This window comes from Megascapheus bottae, chromosome 16 (assembly GCF_031878675.1).
Source record: "Megascapheus bottae isolate mThoBot1 chromosome 16, mThoBot2.hap1, whole genome shotgun sequence".
Lineage (NCBI taxonomy): Eukaryota > Metazoa > Chordata > Mammalia > Rodentia > Geomyidae > Megascapheus > Megascapheus bottae.
The window spans coordinates 43,254,135-43,275,614 of NC_143524.1; the positions used below are offsets into that span (position 1 = coordinate 43,254,135).

Genomic DNA, 21,480 nt, shown 5'->3' on the forward strand with positions numbered 1-21,480 from the left:
ACAATAATTATATCTCCATTCAACACAGACACAGGGGTTCTATGTAAGAAGGGAGTTTCTTTTGTTTGTTTTGTACCTTCATATCTAGGAGGAAGATATATCCACAACTTGTTGTGGCCATCCTAATTCCTCAGGGAGCCCTGAGACTAGTCCAGCACTGGTTTAATGCTCACTGACTTAATGAATTTTTAGTGTGCATGGAATCAAGTGGGTTAAGGATAGATTCACCATCTCCCATTTTATAGGGAAACCCAGAGGACTTGTCATGCTTCAGAAGCCTTCTATCTTACTGAATCTTCTCCAAGAAGCCTTGTGCATTTGTTCAGCCAACAAGTTCCTGCCAGGTCAAAGAGGTTTACCTGCTTGTGCCTGTGAGTAAATGCTGCCATAAGAATGGTGGTCTCCAGCCAGGCGTGGTGGCTAACACCTGTAATCCTAGCTACTAAGGAGGCTGAGATCTGAAGATTTCAGTTCAAAGCCAGCCTGGCACTAAAGCACGTGAGATTCTTATCTCTAATTAACCACTAGAAAATGGGAAGTGGGGCTGTGGCTCAAGGGGTAGGGCAGTACCCCTTGGGGACAGCACCCAGGCCCAGAATTCAAGCCCCATGACTCACCAAAAAAAAAAAAAAAAAAAAAAAAAATGGTGGGTTCCAAATGAGATGGGAGGGCCATGTGGGCTGGAGGATGAGGCACAAGTAGGGACACTGCCAGGTTGATTGGAAGAGTTCAGGACTTCTAGGAAGGCCCCAGTGTGTGAAAAGTCAAGGAGGAAGCAGCTGCCTCTTTCTACCCCAGGCAGGTCATGATTCTGAGGCTGCTTAAGTCTGGTGGTGACTCACTCATCCTTTCTGGTAAGTTCTAATGATCTAGTGTGGGAGGTTTCTTAACCTAACCTGGAAACAAGATTGCCCTACACTGTGGTATCTCCTTGGGGAACCAATTCATCAGAGAGACTTCCTTGGTTGAGAATCACTATGTCTATCAGTGTCATCACTCTCTTGAATTAAACAACTTTTATAGACTTGTATGCTCACCCCTGTGAAATAAAGCTGAGACAGGGTGGTTCCTGACCTATGAGGGTGAAAGTTGCAGCAGATACCATATAGCAAGAACAGTACCAAAGCCAAAGGTGTTCACTGGAAGCCCAGGGAAAGAGCTATGAATCCAGGGCACCTGGGGAAGACCTGGGTCTTCAGTATACTGATAAAAGAGACACAATAGAAGGGTAGAGCAGCCTGGGCCATGAAAACATCAATAGAAAGGGCAGGTCTCTGTGGAGCTGCGAGAAGTTCTGTAATGCAGAGGTGAGCAGAATATAATTCTCATCAGACATCTTGACTCAAAGGAAGGGCACAGGCAGATGTAGAGCAGCCAGGGAAGTAAAGCAGGAACCCTACTGCACTACAGTGGCTATGCTAAGACTCCATACAGCAGGCCCTGTGGTAGAAGGGCATGTGAGGGTTACTTGCCCAAGGGAAGGCAGAGGCTTCTGGAGGTCAACTGGGAGGGACTGGGTAGAATGGCTGTCTGGCCCATGTCCCTGACTAGTTAATGGCCCAAGAAAACTACCAGGTTTGTGCAAGTTAAACCGATGCTCAGGGAAAGCTCCTGGGGAATGGCCTGCGCTCCCTATAGGTCAAAGGTCAAGTAATATGGTTGGGAGCTACTAGAGGGCAGGGGCAGTAGCTTCTCCTCTTTCCTCAAAGCATATCAGAGTGACAGATAAGGGCAACTCACATAAACGAATTGACAAACCATATACATCTACTTTGAGCAAAGTATGATGCCAGAAATTGTGAAAACACAATTAAATCACAGCACCTAGCCCTCAAGGAGCCCACAATCCATTGTTGCTGAACTGAGTTAGCCCAAGAAGAAACTAGCTAGTGTGTGGGAGATGGTGAGGGTCAAGTGCAGAGGAGATGAACATCCATGTAGACGGGAGAAGCTTAATGAACGCTGGCGGGAGAGTACAATGCAAATTAGGTCTGCAGAAACAGAGCACCCCAAATGCCATGTGAAAGTAGCCAGGGCCACTCAACAGTTTCAATAGGGCAGTGGAATTGTGTCATGCTGGCTAACAAGGAGAACTGATTCTAGCTGAACGAGTCAGAAAGATCAGGAAACACTTCATGGTGAGTGACCGATGTCCTGAGCTAGGGTAATGTTCTGGATCAGAGAGGAAAGGCCAGATTTGAGAAGGACTTAAGTGGAACAACGAGGGAACTTGATCTGGTCTGTTGACCATACAGTTGGCTGCCTTCTGAAGAGGTTGAAAGGGCTCAGAGGTGTGGGGCTCTCAGGTCTGGGTTGTGGAAGGGGAACCTCTCTTTCCAAGCTTTGGTTTTGATAGGCAGGCTGGACCTGTTTTGGCTTCTCTGACCCTAGAAGACCAGAGAGGCCATGGGGGTCTGGGCTGCAGGACTGGTACTTTATCTCCTCCATTTGTACAGCAGTAACTGTGAACCAGCCTTGCTAGAGGCCCTGCAGCTGGGGATCACACTGATAAATTCACTGTATTACTTTGCACAAATCAATATCCCAGCACTTACCAAGGGTTGATGTGACCGAAATTGGTTTCAGCCAATTCGTGAGGGTAATAAATGGCCATTTATCAAATCAATTCATTCTGTAGCACTTCTCTGGCTGCCCATCCTCATGGTACCCATGGGGTGCCAGGCTATATCCCCACCCAGCCAGTCCTTAGCACATATGTGACACTAGCCCAGAGGACCCAAGTAGGCCTGGCCTAGCCTCTAAATGCACTCTCCTGTACCTGCTTTGGTTCTGAGGTGCTGAATGCCCACTACAAGTTCTGACCCAGCCAGTACCATAGACTTTGCCTAGGCTTATGTAGCTGTCTAGGGTTCAGAAGGCTCTGGGAGCTGGCTATAGGAAACAAATATGTTTAGGATGTTATCAGCGTGATCCTATATGCAAGAAGATACAGTTAAAATCTTGCAAATGGAGGCAAAAATGGAAAATAGATAAGCAGGGGACTGGGATTCAGCACCAAGTGACAGAGAAGAGTGGACCCAACCTACTGCGGTGACTAATACGTCAAGCTTGTAATCATGCTGTGTGGCATGACAGAAAAGAACGTATTTTTTTTTTTTTTTTTTTTTTTGTGCCACCCTGGGGCTTGAATTTCAGGCTGGGTGCTGTTTCTAAGGTTTTGTGCTCAAGGCTAGCATGCCACTACTTGAGCCACTGCTTTACTTGCAGCATTTTTGGGGGCCAGTTCTGGGGCTTCTACACTGGGCCTGGGCACTGTCCTTGGATACTTTTTGCTCAAGGCTAGTGTTCTACCACTTGAGCCACAGCACCACTTCTAGCTTTTTCTGTGTATGTAGTACCAAGGAATTGAACCCAGGGCTTTGTGCATGTTAGGTAGGTGAGTACTCTACCATTAGGCCATGCTCCTGGCTCCACTTGTGGTTTTTTGTTTTGTTTTTAGCCAGCCTGGGGCTTGAACTCAGGGCCTGAGCACTGTCCTTGGGATTTCTCAAGAAAAGTGCTCTACCACTTGAGCCACAGCACAATTTCTGGCTTTATGTATGTGGTACCAGGTGTGAGCCACTGCACCTAGCTTGTAGAGTAGATTCTTTTCTTCACAAGCAGAATCTGCTGAGTTGTTGGCAGTTGCAAGGCTGCATGTAGAAAAGCACTAGATGCTTGGAGAGAACAGTAAGCCACATCAGTAGGACTGGCCAAGACTTCTCAGGGCAGTAGGTTTAAAATTCCAGCTGAGTGCAAATTGCCTGAAAGGCCTGTTAAACACAGAATCTAGTGTTTGATTCCACAAGTGTGGGTGAGGCCTGAGATCTGATTTCTCATGTTCTCGGAGGAGGCCAATGATGCTGATCCAGAGATCATATTTTGAGAACCATTGCCTTGACAAAGCACCTGTTTTGTCTGCTTAACTCTATCCTCTGCCACATGTTTCTAAAACCACCTTTAAGTGAGGCACCCAACCAGACAATAAGGTGTGGCAAAACCTAGCTGTCTATGTCTGTCCAGAGGGCTTTGCTCAAGCAGGAGGTACATGTGATTAGGGTTACACCATCTGGGTTAAAGGGGCCTAAGTATGGGAAAAAGAGGCTCAAGGGTGGGAAGATGACACACCACAGTTGTTTGGGATGCTTTTTCTATGATGAGACCAGTTGCTGACAAGCCATTCTGAACATGTAGGGGAGTCCTGGAGTTGCATATAAAAACAAATTCTATTCTAGCTTAGCTGCCATGTTATTAGTGACAAACTAAGTTTCCATCTCTCTTTGGATCTCAAATAATACACCCTAGGTGAGGCAATGATGAGTTCAACTATAAGCAAAGAAAGTGCTGTTAAATTATTTTAGTACTGTATCTCCACTTTCCAATCTGCAAAATGGGCATTTAACAGTACCAACTTTGCAGGGTTGCTACAAGGACTAAAATGAGATGGGCAAAGAGCTTCTAACAAATGCCTGACATATAGATGGCATTAAACAAATGTTAACTCTTGTGTTTCTCTGGTTTAGGAGCAGCAGGAAGTGTACCTCATTGAAGCACAGCATAGTTGGCCTGCCCTTTCCCCCCTGGCTAGCGCCTGTGTACTCACCAGCCCCTACAGTGGCAATGGCACTCTCTTGGCCAATGATGTGCTCCTTCAGTCGCTGCTCCAGGGGGAAACGGCGCCGCTCCTCCGCATCACGCTTCCGCTGCTTCTCCATGTACTGAAGGAAGAGAAAATAGATGGCTCAGGAACCCTGGGTCCAACTGGATGCTAGTTTTATCCTATTTCCCAACAACTCAGGAGAAACACAAGTTTGGGGCACTAGGGTTCAGTTCTCCCTCTTCCCCCATCTGTCTTGATCATGCACAGGGAGAAGAGCTAGACTCTGACCTCAAGGGAGCTCCATGTCTGGAAGCAGCTGGTGAGGTACAGCCTGTCCATAGACAGCCAACCACTATCCTCATGGCCCCACAGCATAAATGCACAACTCTAGGGCTGTTCCTTGTACTAGGACTACTACTTTTCTAGTTTGCTGAGTCTGTCCTCTGCCTCCATCATAGGCTGGTGGAGGACAAGCATCAACCAGCACAGGTCCTGGCACAGTGGCACCATCTGTGTTTGTAAAACAATTTAATGACAGGACTGACAGTTAGTTGGGGTGGCACAAAAGTAGAGAAGGGAAGATATACGAATGTGGAATGTTTTAGGGTATGTTCTGGGAAAACAGAAGGCATGTAAGAGATGGAGGACTTTCAGTGCTTGATAGGGAGAGCTGGGAGTAAAGCATTTGTAGAAGCTAGAAGCTGTGTGTGTGTGGGGGGGGACGATGGAGGAGGTGAATCTTGGACTGGGAAAGACAGACCAGTCTTCAGTGCATTCCTTTCCCTGAAATCCCTGTGACATAGACATCTTTCCAGAAAGAGAGCTGTCAAGGTAAGGTACTGTCACAAAAGTTGTGGTTGCAGATTGCTCTTGTGGGCAGAGTGGATGAAAAATACCTGCTGCTTGGACAGTGTTTTCCTGTTATGGTAGTGACCTTGACAGAAGTTAAAAAAAATAAATAGCAAACAATCCAATTTTGGCTGTTGCTATCTGTCTGTAACTGAAAGCTCCCATCAGTCCTGGGTTTCATATGGAGCAATAATTCGGCGCCAATCCCAATGGAGTGACGCTTGCGGCTGGAATCCAGAGTGTCACTGTGGAGCTCCCTCAGGCGCCACATATATCACCTAGCTCTGCCGACTCCAGCCATATATCTCTGCTTCCTCCTCCCTGCCCAGCAGCCTGCTCAACCCTCTGGCCCACTGGGCTGAAAAGCTCTGATGAGAAGATGTGCACTCTGGCTGGGACAGGGCTGGCTTACAGTTGGGCTGGTCCAGATAAGCTGTCTTGCCAAAGTTTACTGGGTATGTTAGCTTACTGATGTACCAGACTGTGTTCAGCACTTTATCATTTATAATTTTTTATAGTCACCTGAGATGATTCACCTTTACTCACCTGTTGTAAAGAAGAAGAAAAGTTTCTCTCCAGACATACCTCACCCTGTCTGTCTACTAGCTAGCTGACATTGGAAACTTATTTCACTGTGGTGCCAGGCTGGTGCTCATACCTGCAGGAGCCTTGGGGTAGGCGGGGGGGGGGGGAAACGGGGAGAGGAGAAGGGATGCTGTGGAGATGGCCTGGCACTTAGCAAACATGTGTATGTATAAGAAGTGATGGTCTGAGTGACTCAGAGGCTGCCACAATAACCTGGCTTTTAGGAAGGTCCTGATAAATGTTATTTCTAGCAAGTGTGTGTGTTTTTTTCTTTTTCTTTCTTTTCTTTTTTTTTTTTTCAGTCATGGGGCTTGAATTCTGGGCCTGGGTGCTGGCCCTGAGCTTTTCAAAGCTCAAGGCTAACATTCTATCACTTTGAGCCACAGTGCCACTTCCGGTTTTTCTGGTGGTTGAGTCTTATGGACTTTCATGCTTGGGTTGGCTTTGAACCACAAACCTCAGCTCTCAGTTGAGCCACCAGTGCCTGATGATTTTTTTTTCTCCCATTACCATGTTCCTTTTAATTATTTCAATCACATGTAGAAAAACAACAACAACAACAAAAAACCCCAATCAAACAAACAAAAACCAAAGCCAGGAGTTGCTCTAACTCCATTGGAAGCCAGGAGCCAAGTTCACTTGGATGTCTACTGCCTTGGAAGCAGCTCTTTAGGCTCTTTCCTGGAGGAAGCCAGGTCTACAGGTGCAGTCTCAATGTTGTCTGGCTTTTGGAGAAACTTCTACTGGTTTAGGCAACTTAACTCCTGCTTAAATGCTGGAGAATTCTGCCTTGAAGGGCTTTGCGTCAATTGGTCTGTGGGCCTCAAAGAACAATATAACTTTTTCCCTTTGTACCAGCCAAAGTCTACCAAGAGTTTCTTTTTTATTGTTGACTAGGGAATGACCGTCATAGTCTAAGTCTTCTCAGGGAAACACTACTTCCTGTAATTCTTCAGTATCATGGTTTGAGGCTGTCTTAGTATCCCTATTCATTTCTTAGGCAAGGGGAAATAGTCTTCAATTACTATAGAAGCAAGTCTGGAGGAAAGGATGCACCATGAACTAGCTGTTTTTTTTTTTAGGAGCTTTCTGAGCATGGTTCCTAATGGAAAGGTCCAAACTATGGCCTAAATCTCTGAGAACATCTTAATTATCTTAAGTCTAAAGGACCAAATACCTGCACCTAGCCTCTGAAAGTATATTTGCCTTCTTTGGTACATATAAGACACTAAGGTTAGACCAGAAAAAAAGGTTTATTGCTTAAAATTCATATTCTTTCCCAATGCTTAGCAGAGTTTATCTGAACAAGTTTATTGAATAAATCACTCCTCCCCCCACCCCAGTCCTGGGGTTTGAACTCAACGCCTGAACATTGTCCTTGGGCTTTCTCAAGGCTCTACCACTTGAGCCACAGCACCGCTTCTAGCTTTTTTTTTTTTTTTCCTATGTATGTGGTACTGAGGAATCGAACCTGGGTCTTTGTGCATACTAGGCAAGTACTCTACCACTAGGCCAAACTCCTGGCCTCATAAATCACCTTTTTGTTGTTGCTGCAGTGCTAGGCATCAAACTCAAATTCTATGCTAGGCAGGAACAAACTTCTTTTTAAAGATCAGTCTGTGAAAGGTTGGTCAGTGCGAGAAATTAAAGAAGAAAAGTGCTTGATTTCTGTTTGGGAAGTAGGGAGAAGGGATCCCTATGGCTGTTCTTAGCTCTTTGAGGAGATGGGAGGAAGACTAAAAGAACTGAGTTCAAGGCTTCTACTATCTAGAGGAAAAGACAAAGCAAGTAAGTCAGCTTGAAGCAGAGGGCACTGGATGAAGAGGCAGCCAGGAGAACAAGAGTGGGAGTTACCGTTCTCTTAATAAAAGCCATGTACAATTAATTCCAGAAGCTCTCACCTGGAGCTGGCAGCCACCAGTTTCCCATGTTGCATCTTGGCTAGATAATCACAGCCGCTGGTTTCCATCAGTCTTGATTTAATATGGCACCCCTCCTGGCTGTGAGTGCATTTACAGGAAAGGGTTGTGAGGCTAAGGCCGAGCTGTGTTAGGCTCGTTCCATTCAGATGTGAGTGGCTGAGCTGAGTAGCTCTGTGGGGGATGGTTTAGGGGAGATGGGGTATGGAAGGCATTCTAACTATTGGGCATCTCTCACAGGACAGACAAAACAGGAAGCTGGCAATAGAAGGCTAGTGAGTAGGCAGAATGGGTTGGGAGAATGGCCAAGCCTGCAGTTGCATCTCAGGGGAGGTTAAGTTCCTCACAGTCACTCAGGTCCCTGATCCACACAAATCAACTCACAAATCAGTCAAGACCTCTACTGAGCTTGGAACAGGATAACAAGGATGTAAACAAAGGACCCTGGTGGATGCAAGCAGATGGGAACATGAGACTGGGATGAGGTGTGCCCAATGGACATAAAAGCTGCTTGAACTAGCACTAAAGTGCATGGTACCATAGAGGAGGGCTGCCTACAAAGTACCCTTATTGGACTTGGTAACAACAAGATCAACCTTTGGAATTCCTTCTCTTCTTCTAGTCCTTCCTTTTGTTGCTAAAGCAGGTTTTTTTTTTTTTTTTTTTTTTTTTTTTTTTTTGCCAGTCCTGGGCTTGAGCTCAGAGCCTGAGCACTGTGCTTGGGTTTTCTCAAGGCTAGAACCCTACCACTTGAGCCACAGCACTACTTCTGGCCTTTTCTATGTGGTATTGAAGAATTGAACCCCAGTCTTCCTGCATGTTTGGCAAGCACTCTACCACTAAGGCCAAACTCCCAGCCTCGATAGGGTTTTGTACTTATTTTTGCCCAGGCAGCTTTTAACAGTGATCCTTCTATTTCAGCTTCCCAAGTACCTGGGATTAAATGTGTACACCTAGCCTTAGAGCTGTGTTTTTACCATGGAAAAACATGTTCTACTTTTGCAAACTGCTAGATTAACCCAGAGACAAGACAGATGGTTGAGAGGACCAAGGAGTGGCTATAGTGAGGAAATGAGTTCATATACTTTTCACTGTATAACAGGCCTATGATACTGATTTATTCTATAACTATTGATACTAATTTAAATCCTAGATTGTTGATTAGAATGGTGTCTATCAAATTTCTCTACTACTGTCTTCCCCATTTTCAATTATCAAGTTATTTTGTAGGGAAGAGGCTTTTAACACTGCTCAAACTGGCACTCACTACTTTCAACATCCTATGATGGATCTTTCCTGATTACTGTTCTGATGCTTGCAGCTCTATGACATTGACAGTGTTACCATCCCTGTTGTAGAGATGAAGTAAACTTATCAAACTGTACTGAGCAAGAAGGAGAATACCAGGCCACATAGGCTACCCCTGGGAACCCTACTCTCCTTCTGTGGATGAAATAAAAGCCATTCCCACCTTCAGTGAGTCAATATATTCAGGTATATGAGAGCTAAAACACACAAAATTCTGTCCCCCCCTCACCAGTATTGAGGTTTGAACTCACGGCTTTGCATTTGTTAGGCCTTAAATATAAAATTCCCATCCCTGCTTCTAGTATAGGGCTACATAAGTTTACTAGAAATAAACACTAGAGGATGTTGTCAGACATACATAACCTGAGTTGATGAACCCAAATTGGGGGGTATTCTACAAAATGACCAGTTTGTTCAAATGCTGAGGCCACAAGACAAGTCTGGGAGGACTGGTCCAGATAAAGGAGCATAATAAGCATGGCCATAGAGAGAAAACCTGGTTCTGATATTTTCTCCTATTATTGGGACAGTTGGTAAAGTCTACATAATATCTATAGATTATTTATTATTAACATTACTTCCATGTCTTTGATGATTGTACTGAGGTTATCAAACTGTGTGTGGATGTCGCTCAGTGGCAGAGCACATTGCATGAAGACCTGGATTCTTTTTCCATCACTGTCCCCCCTCAAAAAAAGCCCTATATTTATACTACTTATATATCTTAAGTAATAAAGTGTGCAAAATGTGAAGTTTATAGGAACTCACTATATAATGTCTGAAATTATACAAAAAAGGAAGTTAAAAATTAGATATTGTTTCCCCTTGGGGAATGGGGCAGTGGCTAAAAGAGCAGATATAAGCTTCTAATAGTTTCTTGATCAAGTATCTGGCAGTGAAAGTTGGATATTTCTGGGATGTGTACCTTATACAACTATATTTCAACAAGTGGGGCTTTTTTTCCCCCTTAAAGTTCCAATAAAGTGCTTAGCACAGTGACTTGCCCATTATGTTAAGCCACACAGCCAGACAGAATCAGACAAGCAGGTACCTGGGATGTATAGGTGGGCACACAGGGAGAAGAAGGCTAGGAGGAAGAACCTTTTTCCTCCTTCCTTCAAGCCTTTACTAAGCTCAGCACCGCTGGGAGCACCCAGGCGCTGAGCCAGGAATGCAGGCCCAAGGGAGCACCACATCCCCAGCTACCCTGAAGCAAATGAAAAAATATAGATATAGAAAACGTGCTTGTGAGGCTGTCACCAGCATATGCAAATAAAATATATAGGATAGACTTATCTGCCTAATATTCCTGCCAATTCATTCTCTGGATGTGATTAAAATGAGCAATAAATTCCTCCTGAGTCTCGGTGGAGTGAGCATTGAAAGAGGAGATGCGAGCTGGCACGCGAGCGTCCCCCTCAGCTGAATATTCATCATGGGATAGCTCTCCATATTTTAGTTTTATCTGCTATCATGTGTACAGAAATATATTTCTACTTCTCTTTCATCTCTTAGTTAGGGCACAAAAAGGGTCTAGGCATTAAGAATTAAACTCTTGGGGCCGGGAGTTTGGCCTAGTGGTAGAGTGCTTGACTAGCATGCAGGAAGACTGGGTTTGATTCCTTGGTACCACATACATAGAAAAAAGCCGGAAGTGGTGCTGAGGCTCAAGTGGTAGAGCTCTAGTCTTGAGAAAGTCCAAGGACAGTGCTTAGGCCCTGAGCTCAAGCCCAGGACTGGCCAAAAAAAAAGAATTAAAGTCTTCATGTATTGAAATCATTTAAGGGGAGACCCAAGCAACCCCCTCTACAAATCTAGACCTGCTGATTCTTCTAGAAGGTAGGCGAGACCTGCAACCCTAGAGCCCCATCAGCTTTGAATGGCGCCCTCCTAAGGCACCAGCCAGCACTCAGATAGCAGAGCTCATAAAGCCTATCCCACCCCTAGTTGATGGCAAGCTCAGGGCAATGGCTAGGCCTCTTCCACATCTGGATCTTTTGGGGGAGGCTAGAGGTGCTTAGGCTCAGGGAATACTAAGATCACCCACACATCTACAGTGAAGGATGACTCTTGGTAACTTTAGACCACTTCAGGTGACAAGACTTTTAGAATGACATTTTAAGAGGCAGAATGAAACAAAAAAAATAGGCTTATGAATATATTTTGCTTTAATAGGGTTCAAGCTGAGGTTTGGGCCTCCTTCTTGTTAGGCAGGCATTTTACTGTTTGTACTGCACGTCAAACCGTATGGATAACTTTTAAAAGGTTATGGGGAAATCACCAATAATACTAAATAGAAAACAAAAAGCAATTTTTTTGTAGGTTCAACCAGAAACTATACATGCTTGATAAGTGAGGATAAAACACCATATGGAATTTGGCTGGAGAGTACTTCTAAGCCCTGTCACTGTCCTAAGGATAGTGGATATGGTCCAGAGGTGACAACAAGAGGACATCTAATAGACACTCACATAACAGCCTGATTTCCTGTGAGTCATCTACTTTTTTGCTGCTTCAATATTCCTATCTGTAAGACACAGGTATTCAGAGCTACTTCATGGACTGGTTATAAAATTAAAAAAATGTCTTAGAGCATCTGGCACAGTGCCTAGAGGCACAAAATTAGTAGTATTTACTATTACATAAATAAAAACATTAGTAGTGATATGTCTAGGCACTGAGGATTTAAGACTAGAATATTTTTACTTGAGTGGGTTAAATAGTGCTTTTACTTGAGAGTGGGTTCAGTTGACATCTCTTCCAGGAAGCCTTCCCTGGTAAGTGGCATCCTGATAAATTTACCCATCTCACCATCAGATTGTGAGCTCATGCTTTTTCCTTTCATCTATCCCAGAACCTGGCACACAGATCTCATTCATAAATACTGTATCATTTAATTTTCCTCATCTTACTTTTTTCTATTTCTAAATCTCGATGTATTACATATGGTGATACTCACAAATTTTCTACAATAAACGTAATTTGACTAGAGAATTGAAGGTCAAGGAAGAGGAGGGCTGAGCTGGGCAGGAGGAGGTGCATGTGGGCAGTTAAGGCAAGACAGATACGATCAGAGCAGAAGGAACTAATGTCTAGACACAGTGGAGAGAGGAAGGCCTGAGGCTGGAGCCTTGGGGCTCTCCAAGACTGAGTCATGGTTAAAAACGCATGAACTGAACTTCAAGGTGGGCAGCTGCTTTGTGCTAAGTGGCAGATGGAGAGAGAACCCAGATATAAAACAGTGTTCTCCCTCCAGGGGTCTGCCTTTAAGAGGTTGTGCAGCTTAGTGGGAAACCACCATCATCAGCAACACAGACAGAAAAAATGGGAGAAGTAGATGCTGCCAGCTGCTAGAAAGAACCAGGGAGAGCTAAGGATGGTGAATAGGAGCAGAACAATGAACTGGAGACAAATGCTCAGGGGACACCTGGACCATCAGAAGTCTCCAATTGGCAGAAGGGATCTAGAGCACAGGTGATAATGGGTGAAATGTTATTTCTTATAGGGAACCCCTCCCTGAGTTGCCGCCCCAAGAATGAGCCTTATCTTGTAGGTACCCATCTGCAGGTACTTATCTGCAGGTACCCATCCCCTTACCCAGAGCTATTACTAAGCCTAAGTGAGTCCTCTCTTTGCCAGATACCCTATTGCCTTCAGCTTTTTCTCATATCACAGTTCCTCTTGCTTCCCTACTGCCCTCTTCAACAGATTCTAAGAGGTCAAGACTACCTAGAATGTGCTGTTGCTCTCAGAGCTCCAGAAGGGTCAGGCTTGCACAGGATACCAGCTATCCTTGTTCACTCTTCATATAAGCCTCAGCAATGTGAGTACATCAAGTCATCTCCCTTGGGCAGCCAATTTTTGTTTATTGTCCTCTAGCAGCTCTAACCCCTTTACCTACACTGGCCCTATGGTATACTACCTGACAAACTATGGGAATTCTGAACCAAGTCCAGCACTAGTCAGTGGTAGTCCCTGAGGCAGTTCAAAACTTCCAGGAATTTCTTCCAGGTACAAGAGACCCTGAGCAAGATACAGGGCTGCTCTTTGGGGAGAAGGAAGGAAAGCACTGACTCTTAGAACTTAGTAATTCCTTCTGGTACCTCCTTGCTTCCCTATGGAAGGGCTGTGAAAAACTAGCAACCTTTTCTAACTCCCTTTATCACAATAAATAATAGGACAACAAATTACATGGTTCTGGCCTTTGTGATGGATGGGATCATGGGACTGGTTCTAGCTAATGAGCTAGAGCTGTGAGAAGTAAAGTGTTCAACTGCTAGGCCCAGGTTACTCATGTCTACAATTCTAGTTACTCAGGAGACAGAGATAGGAGGATCAAGGTTCAAAGCCAACCCCAGTGACAAATCCAAGAGGCTCAAGTGGTAGAGCTCTAGCCTTGAGAAAGTCCAAGGACAGTGCTCAAGCCCTAAGCTCAAACCCAGGATTGGCCAAAAAAAATAAATAAATAAAATAAAAAAATGCTGGAAGTGGAGGTATGGCTCAAGTGATAGAATACTAGCTGAGAGAAGATGTTGAATGTACGAGCTAAAACAAGGCTCAGCTTCTATGCTGAGCCTTTGATGGTATATTTAAGGAGAGAAGTCTTTTCCCTTTGGCAAGCACATTCTTAGGGATGGTGGCAGCACTGCCAGTCAGGAATCCTAAGTGCTTATGAGCAGAGCCAACTCTCTGACCCTAACAATGATGGACACACAGCACAAGTCAAAAATAATTTCTTGAAAATTTGAGTAGGCAAAGCAGCATAATCTACCACACAATCACACACTGGATCTTAAAAACCATTTAGTGGGCTGGGAGTGTGGCCTAGTGATAGAGTGCTTGCCTTTGCATGCACAAATCTTGGGTTCAATTCCTCAGTACCACATACACAGAAAAAAGCAGCAAGTGGTGCTGTGTCTGTAGTCATTAGGGCTAGTCTTGAGTAACAAAAACCCTCAAGGACAGAGCCTTGGCCCTGAGTTCAAGACCTAGGACTGACAAAACAAAACAACAAAACAAAAACCAAAACACCAAACCAAACAAAACCAAAAAAGCCATTTAGTTCAATGTTACTATAAAGAGCTTCAATGAGGGCAGTGGTAACTCAAGGTCACACAGCAGTGAGTGGTACAGTTGAGATCAGAACTCTAGCCTCTTAGTTCAGTGAGCCAAGTATTCTGGTTCAAGTCGGAGAAAATATTTGCCACTCGGTGGGACCTGTCATACTGAATTCTCTTAAGGTACATCAGCCAATTTATGAGCAAGAGACCCCAAGTGCATAAGACTGAGGGTCAAAAGCCAGGCCCAGTTCTGCCATCAAACCTACTTAATGACCTTGTGGAACTCACTAGAATCCCTGATTCTAGTTTACTCAGCACTAAAGCAAGTCAGATTATTTGGATTTCAGAGACTTAAAACTCATGTCCACTACCATGCCCTCTTAGAAGAAAAGGGTCTTGTTTGGACTGCTCAATTTTCTTCTGATTTGTTTATGATTTCCCTATGACTTCCCATCACTATACCTGATGACTTCTCAGATGCCTGCCAGGTCGGTCTATGATTTGTGATTCTAGTTCTTGGATTCTGCTCAGTTGGGGAGGAGCAGTATAGTACTGCTTTCAGGAAATCCAGAAGTTTAGAAGTGAAGATCAAATTAAGATGGAGATAATTTTGGCTCAGATGCTGTACCAGGCTCTGGAGTATGTGTGGAGGGGAAGAATGAAGGTCTGGTTCTGAGAAAGATGATGGGAAACGAGGCTTGATGAAGCTGCAGGTACATGAGGCCTGGGGAATATCTGAACTCAAGATTTCATCTGGCTTATTTCCCTCCTCTGAAAAAAATGGAAGCCATAACCTCAAAACTGAATTTGAAGGTTAATTTGTGGAAGCAATAATAAGTACAAGCTGAGCATGCACTAGGCCTTCATTTCAAACCCTGGTACCAGAAAAAAAAAATTTTTTTTGTCGGTTGTGGAGTTTGAACTCTGGGCCTTGGCACTGTCCCTGAGCTCTTCAGCTCAAGGTTATTGCCCTTACCACTTGAGCCACAGCACCATTTTCAGTTTTCTGGCAGTTTATTGGAGATAAGAGTCTCATGGACTTTAGGACTTTTGTGCCAGGGCTGGCTGTGAACCTCGATCCTCAGATCTTAGCCTCCAGAATAGCTAGGATTACAGGTGTGAGCCACCAGTGCCCGCGCTTTTTTTTTTTTTAAATAAAATAACTGATTCTTGGAAAGGCCATGAGCTTACTTCCTCCTTTGTCTAAGACTTACCTTTGACTCAGATGTCTTCAGAAGCTTCATTACCTCCCCTTCTCGGGCATAATCCAAGGGAGTATGTCCCATTTCATTCCTCTGCACAGGGTTAGCTCCTAGCAGGAGAAGAAAGAGAAGAAAGGCAAATGCTCAAGTGGATTTCAGGAGCAGCCTCAGAAACTTAGGAGATGGCAGAATGGAAAGAAAAATATGTTAACCTACTCTGAAAGGAGGACTATTTGTCCTCTGTGATGGAGGACAAGGTATTGGGGATTTTCACATGTGCATATATACTTTCCCATGTAGAGACACGTACACACACACACACACAGAGACATGTTGCAATATAAAATGCACATAATTGAACATGCCAACAAAAATGCCTAACGTATATCAAACACAAGCTCACGTATACGTCCAACACATCTGCATACAGATAAGTATTCATTAGTAAAGCTATGTAAAAGGGTTCCTTTAGGGCCCAGAGCGTGGCCTAGCGGTAGAGTGTTTGCCTAGCATGCATGAAGCCCTGGGTTCCATTTCTCAGTACCACATACACAGAAAAAAGCCAGAAGTAAAGTGGTGCTGTGATAGAGCACTAGCCTTGAAAAAGCCCAAGGACAGTGCTCAGGTCCCGAGTTCAAGCCCCAGGACTGGCAAAAAAACACAAAATCCATAAAACAAAAAACAAGGGTTCCTTTCTATATAGCAAAGATTATCCCAAATAGCTGTAAGAATAAGTCTTAGCCAGGCACCAGTGGCTCACACCTGTAATCCTAGCTACTCAGGAGGCTGCGATCTGAGATCACGATCTGAGGATCACGGTTCAAAGCCAGCCTAGGGAACAAAAGACTGTGAGATTCTCATCTCCTATTAACCACTAGAAAACCAGAAGTGGTGCTATGGCTCAAGTGGCAGAGGGCCAGCCAGTCTTGAGCTGAAGAGCTCAGGGACAGTGCCCAGGTCCAGAGTTCAAGCCCCATGACCAACCATTCAAGTTCTCCTATATACAGGTATTTCCTGCCAGTGATAGTCCTTGAGAAGGGGGTGGGAAACATATTCTAACCATTAGTTCCTATGACTTTGAGAACTTTGAATATAAGGAAAAGAAGAGGTTAAAACAATCCTTAGCCAGAGCGGTGAGGTGGCTCACGCCTGTAATCCTAGCTGTTCAGAAGGCTGAGATCTGAGGATCAAGGTTCAAAGTCAGTATGGTCAGTACGGGCACAAAAGGACTTGAAACTCTTATCTCCAATTACCCTCTAGAAAACAGGAAGTGAGGCTGAGCTTAAGGGTAGGGTGGTAGCCTTGAGCTGAAGAGCTCAGGGAGAGCATCCAGGTCCAGGCCAATTCAAACCCCATGATACACACATACACACACACACACACACACACACACACACACACATTTAGATCTGATAACACTTTTGGCAAAGTAGCAGCATACAAAATTAACATATAAAAATCAGTTGTTTTGTGGGACACCAGTGGCTCATGCCTGTAATCCTTGCTACTCAGGAGGATCTAAGGATCACAGTTCCAAGCCAGTCAAGGCAAGAAAGTCTGTGAGACTATTTTCAGTTTAACCACCAAAACCTGGAAGTGTAAATGTGGCTCAAGTGGTAGAATACTAACCTTGAGCAAAAAAGTTCAGGACTTTTCCCAGGCCCTGAGCTCAAGCCCTAGGACCAATTATAAAACTACCTATCTACCTCACTAGCAATAGTTTTTCTATATACCAAAAGTAAGCAGGCTGAGAAATCAAGAATACAATCTATTCACAAAAGCATCAAAAACAAAAAAACCAACTAACCCAGGAATGAATTTAGGAGGTAAAAAACTTCTACAATAAAAACTATAAAATACTGGAGAAAGAAGTTGAAGATGACTCAGGAAGATGGAAAGATCTTCCATGTTCATGCAGAAACAATATTGTGAAAATGGCAGTTATTACAGAAAGCTATCTACAGACTCAAAGTGATCCTCACCAAAATCCCAATTCTTTGTGAAATCAGAAAAATCAATCCTAAAATTCACACAAAGCATAAAAGACTTAAGATAGCAAAGGCAATCCTGAGAAAAAATGAGCAGTGTTGTAGAGGTATCACAGTAGACTTCAAATTATACTGCAGAGCCATAGTAACAAAAATATCAAGGTATTAGCACAAAAAAAGATACAAAAACAATGGAACAGAATAGAAGTCCTAAAAATAAATCCATACAGCAACAGTCATCTGATTTTTAACAATGGGGCCAAAAACATGTTGAAAAAGAAGTGTCTTCAATGAATAGTACTGGGTAACTACATAGATAGTCACATGTAGAAAAGACTGGGATTATCTCTCAACTCAAAAATGGGCCAAAATTCACACATAGTGAGACCAAAGGAGATATTTTTAAGGGAAAAACGGGAATGTGCAATGCCTATGTGTCTCTGATTATATAAAATAATATTTATCAAAACAATCTCCAGCTGGTAGCAGTGGCTAATGCCTGTAATCCTAGCTACTCAGGAGGCTGACATCTGAGGATCAAGGTTCAAAGCCAGCCCAGACACAAAAGGACCTGAGACTCTTACCTCTAACTAACCTCTAGAAAATGGGAAGTGGGGCTTGTTTCAAGGGTAGGGCTATAGCTTTGAGCTGAAGAGCTCAGGGATAGTACCCTGACTGAATTCAAACTCCATGACTCACCAAAAACCCCCAAAAATTCTCTAGGAGGGCCTAACGTTTGGCCTAGTGGCAGACTTGGTGGTTCACACCTGTAATCGTAGCTACTCAGGAGGCTAAGATCTGAGGACAGAGGGTCAAAGCCAGCCTGGACTCTAAAGTCTGTGAGACTCTTATCTCCAGTTAAGCATTAGAAAACCAGAAGTGGTGCTGTGGCTCAAGGGGTAGGTGGTAACCTTGAGCTGAAGCGCTCAGGGACAGCAAGCACCCAGGCCCAGAGTTCAATGCCATGACTGACAAAACAAAACAGAAAAAGTCTTCAGGAAATGGAAATAAGAATTTTTTTCCTTTGTTGTCTTTTGCTTTCTTATCTTTTTATCTTGTTTGTTCATTTATCTATTTGGGGGAAAGTAAAGGGGAGCACAGATAGATGGACAAAGGGTCAACAAATACAACAGTGGTACTCCCTAGATATTATGTTAAAAAGAAACTATTCAACTTGTGAGTGGGAAAGAAAGGGAAAAACTAGGAGTGAGGAAGGGATGACATTGTCCAAAAACAAATGTACTCTGAACTGTGTACTCTGTACATCATCTTTATAATAATAATTAAAAGTATTTATTTAAAAAAAGGAGTGGGGCTGTGGCTCAAGGGGGTAGGGCAGCAGTCTTGAGCTGAAAAGCTCAAGGACATCGCCCAGGCAGAGACTTCAAGCCTCATGACTCACAAAACAAAACAAAACTTTTTTATTACGGGGCTGGGAGTTTGGCCTAGTGGTAGAGTGCTTGCCTAGCATGCACGAAGACCCTGGTTCGATTCCTTGGTCCCACATACATAGGAAAAAAAAAAGCCAGAAGTGGTGCTGAGGCTCAAGTGGTAGAGCTCTAGCCTTGAGAAAGTTCAAGGATAGTGTTCAAGCCCTGAGCTCAAGCCCAGGACTGGCAAAAAAAAAAAAAAAAAAAAAAAAGGGCCAAGGGCCAGGAGTTTGGCATCGTGACAGAGTGCTTGCCTATCATGCATGAAGAACTGGGTTCAATTCCTCCATACCACATACTTAGAAAAAGCTTGAAGTGGTGCTCAAGTGGAAGAGCGCTAGCCTTGAGAAAATCCAAGGATAGTCCTCAGAAACTGAGTTCAAGCTCCAGGAATGACAAAAAAAAAAAAGGGACAGGGGCCAAGAGTTTTGCCTAGCATGCACTAAGCCCTGGATTCCACATACACACACAAAAAGCCAGAAGTGGTGCTTTGGCTCAAATGGTTGAGTGAGTGCTATCCCTGAGAATGCTTAAGGACAATGTCCAGGTACTGAGTTCAAGCCCTAGGACCAGAAAAAAAAAAAAAAAAAAAGAAAAAAGGAAAAAGCCAGAAGTGGTGCTTGGGCTTCAAGTGGTAGGCCCTAACCTTGAGAAAGCCCAAGGACAATGTTCAGGCACTGTGTTCAAGGCCCAAGACTGGCAAAAAAAAAAAAAAAAAAAAAAAAGATATGTTGAGTAAACACAACTTAAAACCCCAAATACTGTACATTCTTGCTCAATTGTAGAGTACAGACACAATGATTCTGATGATTTGGATAGTAGTAATGGGACAAGAGTTTATGGAAAGCCACCTAGGAGAGCATCAGTGGGAGGGAGGAGGGGGAAAGAAGGAGAAACACCCTACTGAGCACACTTTAAGACAGAAAGGGGGAAACCTAAGAAAGCTGAGCTGTGTACATATATTGAATGGAACATCAAGGCTTGAACTTTTCTTCTCCTCATGGAAGTATCTGTAAGTAAGGAGGGTTAAGTCTCTGCCATAAGAATGACTTTGAGGGCCAGGAGTTTAGCCTAGTGGTAGAGTGCTTGCCTAGCATGCATGAAAACCCGGGTTCGATTCCTCAGTACCACATACATAGAAAAAGCTGGAAGTGGTGAAGTGGCTCAAGTGGCAGAGTGCTAACCTTGAGAAAAGCTCAGGCCCTGAGTTAAAGCCCCACGACTAGCAAAAAAAAAAAAAAAAAAAAAAAAAAAAAAAAAAAAAGAATGACTTTGAGAACTTTGAGTATAAGGAAAAGAAGAGGTTAAAATAATCAGATCTGATAAACACTTTTTGGCAAAGTAGCAGCATACAAAAATCAGTTGTTTTGTGGGGCAGCAGTGGCTCATGCCTATAATACTAGCTACTCAGGAAGCTGAGATCTGAGGGCTGAGGTTCAAATCTAGCCTGGGCATTAAAGTCTGTGAGAGTCTCATCTCCAATTAACCACTGGAAAACCAGAAATGGAGCTATGGCTCAAGGGGTAGGGAGATAGCCTTGAGCTTAAGAGCTCAGGGACAGTGCCCAGACCCAGAGGTAGGGCAGTAGCCTTGAGCTAAAGAGCTCAGAAACAGCACCCAGGCCAATTAGAAGCCCCACGACTCACACACACACACACACACACACACACACACACACACACACACACACACACAAAGTCTCTGCTTAAAAATAAACAAACCTGTCAACTTGATAAATTCAAATGGTATAGAAGAAGGAGAAAGAAGCATAGAGTAGGAATAACAATTCAAATGTTTCTCATACATGATCCTATTTTCTTTTTTTTCTCTCTTTCCTGCCCTCCCTCTCCCACTTCCTGTGTATACCACTGGAACTCTGGAGCTCTTGTCTAGTTATCTGTCTGGAAAAATGGTTCTTGGGCCATGCCTCCAGTTCTGGCTTTTTGCTGTTGCCCAAGATGGCTTTGAACCTGGATTCTCAGATCTTACCCTTCTGAGTAGCTAAGATTATGGGCAGGAGCCACTCCCTCCTGGCTATAATACTATTTTCTACCAAAATTAGTATAAAATATTTATATATTACATATTAATATTATCAAGATATTCATAACCACATAATACCACATAAAGCTTTTTTTTGTGTGTGCTAAGGATCACTGGAGGTCAGGATCATTCCTGACCTCTAAAAGAAATTTTTCTTTTTGGTGAAAGAAGATATTTATTTATTTATTTATTTGTTTTTTGGCCATTCCTGAGCTTGAGCTCAGGGCCTGAGCACTGTCCTTGGACTTTCTCAAGGCTAGAGCTCTACCACTTGAGCCTCAGCACCACTTCCGGCTTTTTTCTGTATGTGGTACCGAGGAATCGAACCTGGGTCTTTGTGCATGCTAGGCAAGCACTTTAACCACTAGGCCAAACTCCTGGCCCTTATTTATTTATTTATTTATTTGTAAGTCCTGGGGCTTCAACCCAGTGCCTGGGCCTTGTACTTGAGCTTCCTCAAGGCTAGCACTCTACCACTTGAGCCACAGCACCACTT

General features: G+C 43.8%; 1 protein-coding gene across 2 annotated transcripts in view; it reads right to left on the reverse strand.

The window, feature by feature from the left end:
- Positions 1-21,480, reverse strand: part of Clpb (ClpB family mitochondrial disaggregase) — a 137,642-nt gene that overhangs the window by 19,764 nt on the left and 96,398 nt on the right. For both annotated transcript variants that reach the window (XM_090348372.1, XM_090348371.1), the window contains 2 exons: positions 15,536-15,633; positions 4,604-4,718 (listed from right to left, as the gene is read on the reverse strand). In XM_090348372.1, the coding sequence (XP_090204498.1) occupies positions 4,604-4,718; positions 15,536-15,633 (213 nt within the window). The remainder of the gene's footprint in view (positions 1-4,603; positions 4,719-15,535; positions 15,634-21,480) is intronic.